The 13,882-nt window shown below is 41.3% G+C and overlaps 1 protein-coding gene across 12 annotated transcripts in view; it reads right to left on the reverse strand.

Moving 5' to 3' along the window:
• Positions 1–13,882, reverse strand: part of LMO7 (LIM domain 7) — a 444,867-nt gene that overhangs the window by 303,385 nt on the left and 127,600 nt on the right. For all 12 annotated transcript variants that reach the window (XM_033950185.1, XM_033950181.1, XM_033950180.1 and 9 more), the window contains one exon: positions 8,185–8,254. In XM_033950185.1, coding sequence (XP_033806076.1) covers positions 8,185–8,254 — 70 coding nt within the window. The remainder of the gene's footprint in view (positions 1–8,184; positions 8,255–13,882) is intronic.

Genomic DNA, 13,882 nt, shown 5'->3' on the forward strand with positions numbered 1-13,882 from the left:
TTCTTCGTGTGTTCTTTTTTGGATTATGAAATTCAAAGAGGAAGAGAGGTAAGTTGGAATCAATCCAAATAAAGCTTTAAAATAAATACAACCAAATTTAAATAAAACTCTAGCCTCGAATGGTAACCAATGGAGCTTTTGGTAGTAAGGACTAACATGATCATATTTTTAAGGCCAAAAATCAGGCGGACAGCTGTATTCTGTATCATGCTAAGGGCACCTTTTACGAAGGCGCCTTAGCGGTTTAACGCATGTAATAGCGTGCGCTAAACCACCGGACGTGCTAGCCAGGCGTTAGTTTTTCAGCCAGCGCGGGGGTTAGTGCTTGATGAAAAGTCGCATGCGTTAAACCCGCTAGCTCGGCTTCGTAAAAGGAGCCCTAAGTCTACTAAGAGGTTTTTTTATGAGAACCTAGATAAATAATGTTACAATAATCCAGAGTGGACAGAATTGATGACTGAACCAACAATTTTAAAGATGTTGAATCAAAGTATTTTTTGATAGGACGAAACTTCCACAGTACTGCAAAGCATTTTTTGAATCAGTAGATCAGTATGTTCGTTAAAAGATAACGAGCGATCCAGCGTAACTTAGTCTGATAAAAAGTTATAAGTGGCCTAACTTAATGCATTTCTTGATCAGTTTTCTGGAGCTGAATGTCCGTCAGGTCAAAAAAACACACACTATGAAATATGCTTCACCCAAACAGAAGATCTATTCTCTGTTTTACTGATTAAGGGTTACCAAAGTTCTATATATGAACTATATACATAAAACTGCATTAGGGAAGGCTTTCCTTATATCAAGCTCTTTTCAGAAAAGTTTTAAAAAACCAACTCCCTAGCCACAGAAGTATCTAACAGGCACATTGATGGCAATTACAGATCACAGAATTTTAGCAAATTCCTTTGGACCATTTGGATTACAGGCTACCTGAAGATCTGAATACAGAATTAAAAAGGGCTCTCTGCTTGGCTCCCCACCACCACCATCTCCATTCCCCAAGACAAATTCTCATCTGTTTTGATCTCAAGCCCAGAGGAGGTTCCCAGGCTGTCCAAGCTTAAGCACAGCTGTAGAAACAGTCTCCAGCAAAGATCAGATATCAGCACGGAGGAATGGCGAAGAGCAGGTTTTCAAAAACTAAATGCAAATACTTCTAGCCTTTCGTAATAGAAACACTTAAATTTCGTGTTAATAATAATAAGAAAAAAAAAACAGTAATGGCCTCTGGTCATGTTTAGTGGTGTTCCTGGGTGACATTCCCCGCTTCCCTGTATCAGTCATGATCTGGTTTGACTAGTCACAATCCCTCCCCTCCTGTGTCTTAACTCTCTTGCCATTTTATTCACCCTGTTACTCCTGATCCTGTGAGCCTTTGTTTATATACAGATGTCATCTGGGCTCCCTCACATACCTTCTCCATTAAGATCCTCACATTTTTACTTAAATTACTTACATCAGGGGTGGGCAGCCAAGGTCCAAGGACCACAACCCAGTCAGTTTAAGATTTCCACAAAGAATATGCATGAGATTGATTTGCATACAATGGAAGCAGTATAAGTAAATCAATCTCATGCATATTTATTGTGGGAATCATAAAAACCAACTGTGTTGGGGCTCTTGAGGATCCTGGTTGCCCACCCTGGCTTAAATTTTATTCCTCAATATCAAATACATCTAAAATGTATGTTTTAGCATTATCCTTCAGCATATTTTAAAAATGACAATAGTCTGCTGTATAGCAATCAAATGCATTTCCTGTGTAGTGTCCTCTTTTGGGAGTCCAACACCAGGCACTCTTCCCTCAGCAGGGAGATCAGGGGCACATACTTCAGAAGGGTGTCAGGTCAAAAGCGCGCCGGGACAAAGGCGCATGCAGACAACTGAGTGCAACGTGGAGGCGTGCGCCGAAGAAAATGACTGTTTTAAAGGGCTCCGACGGGGTGTGGGGGGGGAACCTCCCCACTTTACTTTATACAGATCGCGGCGCGTTGTGGGGGCATTGTGGGGTGTTTGGGGGGTTGTAACCCCCCACATTTTACTGAAGACTTCACTTTTTCCTTAAAAAACAGGGAAACAGTTAAGTTTACAGTATAATGAGGGCGGTTACAACCCCCCAAACCACCCAACGCCGCCACGATCTGTATTAAGTGGGGGGGGTTCCCCAACAAAACCCCCCATCGGAGCCCCTATAAACACTCTTTTTCTTCGGCGCGCGCTTCCATCTTGCGCTCAGTTGTCGGCGCGCGCCTTTGTCTTTGGCGGTTTTGTCTATGAACCCTTCAGAAGCAGTACCGTCATTCTTGTGATTACAGGATTCTTGATTGGGACTAGCTAAGTATGGGATCACTCTCCACCACTTAGTCCCACAAACTCATAATCTATCTGAACTATTAATAAAAATCTTTCAGCAAACTTGGATCAAGACAGAAAGAAAATCGTTCAAGATATAGAACAAAAAAAACCCCCAAAACAAAACCAATCCACCAGTTCACTTTTTCTTTCCTCTCTCTACCCTGGGATAGAGAAATGCCCTTCTCTCTTGCTGGTCTTTTAAGCTAATGAACCCCTGTATTCACCACCTCTCTCTATTCTTTTCTTTCTTAAAAGGCAGATCAGAGGCACAGGTTGTGGATGTATCCTCTCTCAAACCCTGGCTCTCCTAGATCAAGCTCCTGTTAGATACCTTGTAAATTCTAATATGGGAGCAGGTGCTTCTTTCCTGTCTACCCCCATTTCTGCTTCTAGGATTGTCCTGCAAATCCTACTCTTCATTTCCAGATCAGTGGAAACCTTTTATCCTTGTCAGATCAACTGAGTGCCCTCCATATGTGCCCCAAAGTGACGACTGGGTCAATAACTAATTGAGTGGAAGGTGACAGAGGGTAGTGGTCAATGGAAATCTCTCTGAGGAAAGAGATGTTACTAGTGGTGTGCCTCAAAGTTTAGTTCTTGGGTGTTGTTTTTTTATTAAGAGTCAAACAATTTTTATGATGAAACAAGAGTACAACCACGACAACAGCTGAAAAATACATATCAAAACAAGAACGTTAACAGGAACTGCAAAGGACTATTTTACAACACAGCCACTACAATAGTTCCCACCCCCCAAAAAGCAAAAAGAAAATCCCCTCCCATCTTCTCTCCCCCAGGACAATTCAGCAAGGTTACAGCAAATGAGAAGGTTCTTTAAAGACCCTAGCCCTGGAAGAAAGGAAAAAGAGGGTCACCAAAGCCCCCAGATGTAAACAACCCCCCCCAAAAAAAAAAAAAAGAAAAAAGAAAGGAGTTCCACCTCTTCTGCAGCAACAGCCCCGAACCTATGACGGGTGGGGAGAGCCTTCTCACCTCCGGAGCAGATGGACACAGAGCAGCAATCATACCAGTAAGAATGAAAAAGAATTAAGCAGGGGGTTGCCATTCAGCTTATTTTAAGGAATTGGGAAAACTGGGATCAATTAAACTATATCTTTTGGTGGGAGTGTCTGTGCCATGTCTTTAAAATGGAATGTATTATGGCTATACAACAGGGACATTATAAGAAGTTTCTGAAGATTTGGAAGCCATTGACAAAATTTTGCAAGAGTGATGGTTGATTTTGCCCCTTTGATTATGCATGTCCAGGGTGGGTGGGTGGATGGGTGGGCAGGGAGGAGGGTTGGAAAATATTTTTATTTTTTTTAATTTGAGTGCAATTTTTGATATGAATATGGGGGTATGATATATCTATTTTGTCATAGATTACAATTTTGATTGTATTTAGGCTGCTATTATAGTTAAATATGATTGTATAATATGTTGCACTCTATTTTTGGTTTCAAATGAATAAAGAAGTTAAAAAAACGAAGAAAGACTTTAAGCACTAAACTTCTAGCTCTGTGTGGCAAAGACTCGAGATAGGCCCCCAAATATTTTCAAAATAATATTTTTCTCTGTTTAAAGTTAGGTGGGATGTTATTTTGAACAATTTTGTAAGCAATATTGCTGAATGAGCTTAGCAGATAATACCAAAATCTGCCATAGAGTAGCCACCCCCTGATGGTATGAACAACATGAGAAAGGATCTAGTGAAGCTTGATGGAATGGTTCCTGAAATTTGGTAGCTAAGATTTAATGCTAAGAATGCAAGGTCATGCATTTGGACTGCAAAAAAAACCGAAGGAGAATGGTACAGTTTTAAGCGGTGAAGAAACGTTTCAGCACGAAAGAGGAGCAGGACTTGGGCTTCTGTAAGTAGTATGAGATGATCTAAAGATGACCAAATAGGTTGAAAAGACGACAGTGAAAGCTAGAAGGTATGACTGGGTGCATAGGAAGAGGTATGGTCAGAGGGAAAAGGAGGCATTGATGCCCCTGTATAAAAGACTCTGGGTAAGACCCCTCATTTAGGATACTGTGTATAATTCTGGAGAATGCACCTTTCAAAATGATATAACAGGATGGAGTAGGTCAAGAGCGAACAAGAAAAGGACCTGGGTGTACTGATAGATAGGACTCTGAAACAGTCAGCGCAATGTGTGGCAGCGGCAAAGAAAGCAAATAGGATGTTGGCGCATGATAAAGAATGGAAATCACGAGTAGATCGGAGAGGGTCATAATTGCCGCTTTATAGAGCAATGGTCAGACCCCACTTGCACCCCAACATTGGTCTCCCAACCTAAAGAAGGATATAAAACTGCTGGAAGAGGGTGCAGAGACGAGCAACGAAACCAGTAAATGGTATGGAGAAATTAGAATACGAGGATCGACTTAAGAGACTGGGATTGTTCTCCCTTGAGAAAAGGATTCTGCGTGGGAATATGATTGGACCTCAAAATACTGAAAGGAATCGACAAAATAGAGCAGAAAAAAATATTTACATTGTCCAATTTGACAACGGACAAGAGGACACGGAATGAAGCTGAGGGGGGACAAGTTCACGGACAAATATCAGGAAGTTCTGACCATCCACGCAGAGAGTAGTTGACACCTGGAATGCTCTCCCCAGAGGAGGTTTATTGCAGAATCGACCAGCCTAGGATTCAAAAGCCAACTAGATGCACACATCTCCTTATGAGAGGCATAGAAGGATATGGGTGACTAAAAATTTTGCAGTGTACACCTGGCAGTGCCTCGCGTGTGTGGATCGCTGAACTTGATGGACCGAAGGTCTGATCCAGAGATGGCACTTCTTATGTTCTTATGTACTAAATGATTGGTCGTCTTCATCATAAGGTGTGTGGGGGACAGACTTAAATAGCTCAATATGTCTACTTTAGAGAAAAGGTGAGAGGGAGATAACATATGTTTAAATACCTATGTCTCATGTTATATCCCAACATTCAAGAACTTGCATCTGATATTTACTTCTTATGTTTATACAATTATTTTCTTCTCATATTTATATTTCAAATATGTTTTTGTAGAGGGACTTCAGCTTGCCATTCCAGAGCATGACTCAACTGGCTCCAATTTTCATTGATCCTCAAATTTTTTCATTTCTCATTTGAATTCATCTACTGATTTTTCTATGTGTATAAACAATTTATATATTTTACAATTAACTTAACTTATGGTGCAGCAACACCTTCCGACACATTTTCCACCCACTTCTTCAGGGTCGAGGTGCGATAGATCAAAAACAGCATTTGGTGCTTAACACTTCCATCGTAGTATATGCTGCATAAATAACTATATGGCATAAATGCACATGAGGCAAATCTTTAATTTGAAAGGAAGCTCTGGAATGAGAGGCATAGGCTGAACTTAAAAGGTGATAGGCTCAGGAGTGATCTAAGGAAATACTTTTTTACAGAAAGGGTGGTAGAATGCATGGATATAGTCTTCTGGTAGAAGTGGTGGAGACAAAGGCTAGTGTCTGAATGTGAGAAAGCATGGGACATGATACATGGAATCTCTTAGGATGGGCAGATTGGAATGGGTTATTTGGCCTTTATCTGCTATCATGTTTCTATGTTTTGAGGCTGCCCTTCTATCCTCTGACACCTTAAAGTAGTAAAGGAATAACATAATTGAATCTAATCCTTGGTGCTGTAATGCGCTTAGCTAGCCAAAAGACAACAAATGGGGTGGTATGATGTTCTAGCCAAAGACAGAACACCACCTTTGGATTTGGAATTCTCTCTCCAAATGAGGTTGCCCTACCATTACCTCACTGGAAAGAGCAGCGCTCTCAATTCTGGTATTGTACTGAACAACATAAAAAGGTTATGCCCGATTTAGGACCATTAGAGGCCTCTATCCTGCAAAACTGGTAGAAACTTAGAGAACTTTTCACATTACTCCTGGGGGAATTCTGCACAATTAGTTTCCCATAATATTTCCCCATCGTAAGGCCTGAAATTTCCTCCTAGTTCCCTCTTTCAAAATCCAGCCACCCCCCACCCTCTCTGATGGCACATACATATTTCTCTGATGCCACATCCCCTTCAATGTACTTCTGAAGCTGGCTCTCTCCTCCTCCCCCACAGACTGTGTGACAGGAGGAGGAACTGCACTATGGCTTATCAGGTTACTTCCTCCTCCCTCTGTCAGCAAAGACTTGACTATTTATGTAATCTGCAGAACTCCTGCGGTTCACATAAATAGTCTGGTCTAAGCCAGCAGAGGAGGAAGTGAAGTGGTTTAGTTCCTCCTTCTGCTATGCAATCTCTGCAGGAGAGGAAGGAAGAGACCTGATGCTGGCACTATGCAGAATTCTGTATCCTCTGGGGTGAAGAAATTCTACACTAAGCAATTGCACAGAATTCCCTCAGGAGTAACACACGTATCACAAATGCAACAACATGAAAATGCAGCATTGATCTAAACACATTCAACTCGTAATGTACTTTGAAACAGAATATCAGAAAGGGAAGGAGTGCCACTGCTCTTGGAAAGAAGTCAGCATCAGGGATCTTGGAGCTGAGACAAGGAAGGCTTGGAGTGTGGAAACTGTGATCACTTCCGAGTCCAGTCTTCAGCATAAGGCAGTGGTTCCCAACTCTGTCCTAGAGGATCACGAGGCTAGTTAGGTTTTCAGGATAGACCTAATGAATATGTATGAGAAAGATCTGCATATAATGGAGATGGCTAGGCAAGCAAATCTGCTCCATGCATATTCATTAGGGCTATCCTGAAAACCCCAATTGGCCTGGTGGTCCTCCAGAACAGGGTTGGGAACCATGGTTTAAGGTATTTGTGGGGAAGACCAGAAACAGTAAAGGAGAGAGAAGAGTTCCTCCAGATACAAGAGTCCATATTCTGCCATGGATACACTTTTTTTTTTCATTTGTTACCTTGCTACTTAAAAAGCAATGCAACTTTCTGGTTCTGAAACACACCTTGGATTAAACTTCTGGAATGTGAAAATAGGTATAATGGACTCCTACATAACAGAGGAAGAGAGAGACCCATATGGGTAGGGATTTCTACAATTTCCCCATATAATCTATCCAAAATTAGCAAAAACATTATTAAAAAACTCTAACTCCCCTAGTGCTCATTAAACATTTGAGTTTAACTACAGTCACTTCACACAGGTTACTCCAGTTTCTTCTTAGAAGCCTGATGCAGTCTTGAGATGATCAACTGCAACACGATTTCATCAAATGCCAGGAGTTAAACTAGTGAACAGATGAGGAACAAACCTTTACATATAAGAGCTAGTCACAGCACCCAATACTTTAATTGGAGAGTTACCTAGTAATATCACCTTGTATTTGTTTACAAATGAAATGTGTTGAACGCTTGAAGGGGGAGGGGGGGTCGCAGGACAGATTTTTGGAGAGGCCACAAAGCTCACCAAGCAGGCTAAATCTCTTCCAGCTTTTAGGCAGGCTTGTGGCTAGAGCAATGCCCTGTTTGTACCCCCTAATGCTGTCCCTGTCTACATTCTGACAGTTTCAGTTGAAACCCTATAAACTGCAGTTAGCAATCCATGCAAGCCACTTCACGTTTTAATACTTGCAATAGCTTCCTCTAGAAGTTTTTAAGGGGGTGGGGATTGTTTTGGGTATGTGTGTGTGGGGGGGGGGGGGGGGAGGAGTTTAGCATGGGAGGTTCTCTTATGCTGTGTCTTACATTAAATTCTCAGTCAGATTCATATCTCCATACCAAGTTTATTGCTACAGTGTTTTTTTTCAGTTTGGAATATAAAATAGTAAATACAAAAGAAAATAAAGAACTTTACTTACTACATACCAAGCCAGCTATTGGTGTAGATAGACGATTGATCTTCTTAATAATGCCTGGTTTTATCTTATTGATCAAGCTATAGGGAAGAGAACAGAAAATGAATCGCACAATTGCACATATTATGTTGTACAATACTGAGTGTAACATGGCTAATATAGGATCAGGCATGAAGGCAATAGACATCATGGCGAGAACATTTAGTCTTTGTCCTTACTGCATCCCCCCACTCCAAATTAAACTTTCAGACCCACAGGATAACCATACAGTTTTGATAAAAATATCACTCCCCCCCAAAATGATCCTGTGAAAACAGATGGCCATTAAATCTGTTTCATATAAGATGTATTATACAAATGCTTCAGATATCATATCAAGTATCTGATTAAATGTTTGAGTAGACTACAAAATATTGTATAAATTAGTTCATTATCACATTGGTTGTACGGTTGACTGTTCTGCCCCCAGCAGCCTTTATACTAGTTTTTATGATTATAGCACTAAAATGTATTAATGCTATTCTTAGAATTTTAGTGCTGCAGTCACTTCTGTTATGGCGTAAGAGCAATGCATTGTAGGTAATGTAATTTCATACATGCTCAGCCACCCCTGCTTATCTGTATAAGCCTTGCTACTAGTAGCGTTTTCTCTTGCAAAGACCTTTTTCTCTCAACTGTGCTCGATTCCTTTGCCTACCTGCTGATATTTCCTGATTACCTCTACCATCTTTGCTCTGATGGGTCAGCAAGGGTCTGACCTGTCTCCGCTAAATAGACTACCTTCTATGACTTTCTCTCTAACCTGGTGTCAGGTTTTGTCCCCTATTAGTTACTTCACCTCATCCCCTGCCCTTGTGGGTGCTCCTTTTGGACCTTTGTGCCTGAATGAGCTCAGACACACTCCACATCATCTCAGAAGCACATGTGCTCCACTACGCTCCATATATATGCGCAACTCAGCATCTCACTTCTGGAATGACCTTAATCTGATGACTCTCCAACCTCTGCTATAAAAACAACCGCTCTCAAAATTTCATCTTCACCTATTACTATATAGTCTTTTGCTTTAGGGCAACAAGCTTCTGAGAATCTATGAACTGTAAGTAAATTAACTACATTTATTAAAGTAAATTTCAGAAAAGAATAGAGACTTCTTTTGCATGCTGATGTGCTAAGGAAATTATAGCTCAGGTCCACCTTAAGAGTCCAGTATCAAGGCCAGGACACTAAGCTTTAAGAGTTCAGATCAGCATGCACTCTCCTTAGAGAATGTACACTAAGCAAGTGTGCACACCTTTTCCTTAATAATGACTAATGGAGTTGTTTTAGGAATTATCTAACCCTTTTTTAAAAACCTGTTAAGCAAACGCTTTCACCACATTTCTCCGGCAATGAATTATAGAGTTTACTTACACGTTGTGTGAAAAAATATTTTTCTCTGGTTTTGTTTTAACCCTCAACAGGGCATGTTAAGAAAGTTACTTTAAAGGGCACCTGGGGTCCGCGTAGATCCAGCACTAAAAGTCATATTACAGCTTAAATTAATTGAATGTAAGTAATTATTGAGGTTAAATGCCATAAGATCATGAAACAGACAAGGAACAAGCAGTTTATAAATTTGAAAAATTTATTGAATCATACTTTTCTGACTGAATTTAACTTTAATAAATAACTTTATTAATTAATTTTAAAACATCAACATAATATTCAGCTTCAATGTTTATATTTCAGTTTCAGATGCAATTGTCACACAATACTGATGGTGTGCTGTGCTCATTGCAAACATTGTGATTGCATGTTATGCACATCTGTTTCACTTTTCTATCCTGCATTCTACTGCAGATATAACATCGCTTTTTCTTTGGCGGCCCCCAACTAGCATTTTTCGGCAGGATTTGACTGGCAGTAACAAAGACTGATCAGAGATTGCTTTGCTCCCTTCTGCAGCGACTGTGGACATTGAAGCTTTTCCTATATATAATCAGCAGTTAACTGGCATCCTAATTGCACCAGAAATGGCCTTCTTATTCGGGTCTTCTTAGCCTCATTTTGCAGTTGACAGCACCGGCATCTAGCATATTGGCCGACGATTATTCTTACGTCAACAAGTATATGTAGTTGCCATCTTGTCCATATTGTCAACACCACCTTTCCAAGAGTTATAATGCAAGATTACTTGTGGTTTGCGATCTTCCCCTTCAATTGCTTTGTTGTGATGCATTGATGACAGCATTTGTAACGACCTTTCCCTTCTTTGGGACGTATGACACAAGCATTAGTTCTTTACAGAAGTCAAAAGTGGATGACTTTTTCTTCTTTTCCTCTTGTTTCAGTCATCTCCTTTGGAATATCAGGCTTATTTCTCTGAATAGTTCCAACCAGTGTTGTATCCATTTGCAGCAATCTTCTGCCAATGGAATTGATGTGAAGAAGTTGTCTATCACAATATTACGACCACTTTTCACCCAGCACTTTGTCAATCGCTTTACAATTGCTGCTCCTTGGCCCTTATCTCTATCATGACCAGGATGGTGTTCAAGGTAGACTTTACCTGTCAGAGGAAAACATGTAGCCGAATTGCAAGCCCACAAAATTTTGATTCCATACTTTGTTGGCTTGCTTGGGATGTATTGTCTGAATGGGCATTTGCCACGATAAGCCACAAGTTGCTCATCTACTGTGATATCTGTACCAGGAATGTAATACTTTTGCAGCTGTGCTATGAACATTTCCCAGAATCAAATGAAAGTTTTAGCAATAACTAATATGGCCTTTGAAACATTATCAGTTTGAGCTATCATTACCATCATTTGCTGCCACTGACATAGATCCATGGTTTCGGTTTCTATAGTATTGATACAGCAGCTATTGTGATAGATGATAAATTATCCAAAATATCTGCACAATTGCTCAATTATCACATCTCTCATTATTCATGTGATCTTATACTGTTTGAATTCATATAAAGTAATGCTGTTACCAATCTAATACTAAACTAAACTAAACCTTGGGTTTATATACCGCACCATCTCCACGAATGCGGAGCTCGGCACGGTTTACAGGAAGAAAGATGAGAGAGGAACTACAGTGGAGAGATTAAAGAGTTAGGTGTAAAGGGGGAAGGTGAGAGGCCCTAAGAGGGGGGAAGTGTTACAGTTTTGAGAATAGCCAGGTTTTTAGGTGTTTGCGGAAGAGTTGGAGGGAGCTTGAGGTTCGTAGAGGGGAGGTGAAGTTATTCCAGATCTCAGTGATTCTAAAGGGGAGGGATGACCCAAGTTTGCCTACATGGGAAATACCTTTTATGGAAGGGAATTAATTAAGATATTTGTAAAATATAAGTTGTCCAAAGGTAAACATAAATATAAGCCATATAATATTTATACATAGAAGAAATTGACAAAAAAGCAATAGGTAAACAATGCCGCTTACCCAACAGTTCAATCTGGGGGTTTCCGTCTTATTGTACATTGATCCTGACTGCCAACAGTATTAGTTTTTAGCATTCAGTTATTGAAAATTGTTGGGGTCCCTCTGGATCCCGAACGAAAAAAAAAACATTTTTCTTAAAGAAATGACTGTCATGTCAAGTTGGTTTACATCAATCTATGCAGGAATGCCAGCATGACAAATACATAAAATATTTCCATTCAGTCTTGAACGGTGTTTATGCAAATGACATGCATACATGGCTGGGGTCCGCATAGACTCCCAGGTGCTCTGTTGAGGGTTAAACCTGCTGTTTAATAGCTTCATCACATTGTCTAGTCACATCACATCACCTAGTCCCAGTGGCGTACCTAGCATATCATTTTTTGACCCCCGCCTCACCCCATCTGTATAAAAACATGATTTTTAGTAACAATCCACACGTCGCACAAGAGTGTACCTAGGAAAAGGCATCATCTTGCATACTGCAGTGAGAAGTACATCAATACACCCATTGTAAAACTAAACAAGCCAGGCTAGTACAGATCAATCCTGCACAGTCAATCCTAACAGAAAACCATGTCTTTCAAACACAGAATACAGAAAACACCTTTGCCTAGTATGGAATATGTAATCACAAACTAACCCCCTCCCCTTTTACAAAACTGTAGTGCGGTTTTTAGTCATGGTGGTAACAGCTCAGATGCTCATAGAATTCTGAGCATCAGAGCTGTTACCACCACGGCCGGCGCCTAAAAAACGCTCTACAGTTTTGTAAAAGGGGGATAAAATAGAAATACGTAGACAAAGGTTTAAACTGAATCACCAAGAAGCTGGACTCTGCATGCAATACAACACCACAGAAACAGTGATTCATGTCCCCTAAAGCAAAAAAAAAAAAAAATTCTACCTTTGTCTTCTATGGTTTCTGCTTTCCTCATCTTCTTGTCACTCTCTTCCCTCTTGTCACTGTCTACCCTCTCTCTGGCCCTTCTATATGACATCTTCTCTCCTTCTATGCCCCTTCTATAAATTATATGCCTCCCCCTTCCATCTCTCCCTTCACCCTTATTGGTCTTGAATCCATCTTCTTCCCTTCCCCACACTCCCATGATCTGGCATTTCACTCTCTCCCTCTCCCTTCCATCAGCATCTGTCCCCTTTCTTTCCCTCCACCCCAATTCCATCCAGTATCCTTCCCCCTTGTATCTCTTTCCCCTTTCCTTGCACACCAATTCCATCAGCATCTGCCCTCTTTAAATCTCTCCACCATCCCTTCCATGCCACCCTGCCCCCTTTTGCTCCCTCCACCACCCTTCCATGCTCCTCTCTCTCTCCCTCCAACCAATGCCATGCATCAAGGTCCCGCAATGACTACAGCTGCCAGCTCTGCTCTGGAAGTAGTAAATTACTTCAGAGGGGATGGACCGGCAGATGTGGGGAATTGCTGCAAGATCCTATGATGATTGCATCTGCCGGTCCACCCCCTCTGACGTCACTTACTTCTTCCAGAACAAAGCTGGTAGATGTAGTCATCACGGGACCTTCCTGCACCTCAGCGCAGCTGTTGGTCTACCCACCTCCGATGTCACTTGTTCTGGAGCAGAGCCAGCAGACGCAGTCATCACGGGACCCTTGCTGCACCTCTCCATGGCTGCCGACTCTGCTCCAGAACAAGTACGTTGGAGGGGGAGGACCAGCAGCCGTGCTGAGGTGCAGCCCCCCCCCCCCCAGCACACTCATACACACTAGTGGTTCAGGGCCTCTCTGGAGATGTTTTGTGCATGCATTGACATCGACATGGTGTCATGCATGCACATGTCATCGCGTCAACAGCGCACACTTCCAGATGCCCTCGAGCCACCACCACTATGTTTACTGTGCTGCGGCTTGACAAAGTTTGTAGGATCCTGATTTAGAGCATTATATGATTCGCGAGGTAGGCAGTTTGATACCAAATATGGCTATGTCAAGTTTTGTTTGTTCTGGGTTTTTGTGTTTTTTTTAACATTTGCTGATTTAAATAAATCTGCAACTGTTGCCTTACCTCTGTGGATCAGGTCAACTATTGATTGGAAAGCCATCTGCATCTCCCTACTTTGTGTATTACTCTTAGCTTTACATGGAGGAGGGAGGATCATTCTTTTCACTTTGTGGTTTGTTGTTTGGAGATGAGTGAGAGAAGGATTGGAACACCCTATCTATATGACAATCCCCAATGGCTTCAATCCACATGATTCCACCAGGACCAGCATTTTCTGTCCCCTCTCCCCCCCCCCCCC

This window comes from Geotrypetes seraphini, chromosome 6 (genome assembly GCF_902459505.1).
Source record: "Geotrypetes seraphini chromosome 6, aGeoSer1.1, whole genome shotgun sequence".
In the NCBI taxonomy this organism is placed as follows: domain Eukaryota; kingdom Metazoa; phylum Chordata; class Amphibia; order Gymnophiona; family Dermophiidae; genus Geotrypetes; species Geotrypetes seraphini.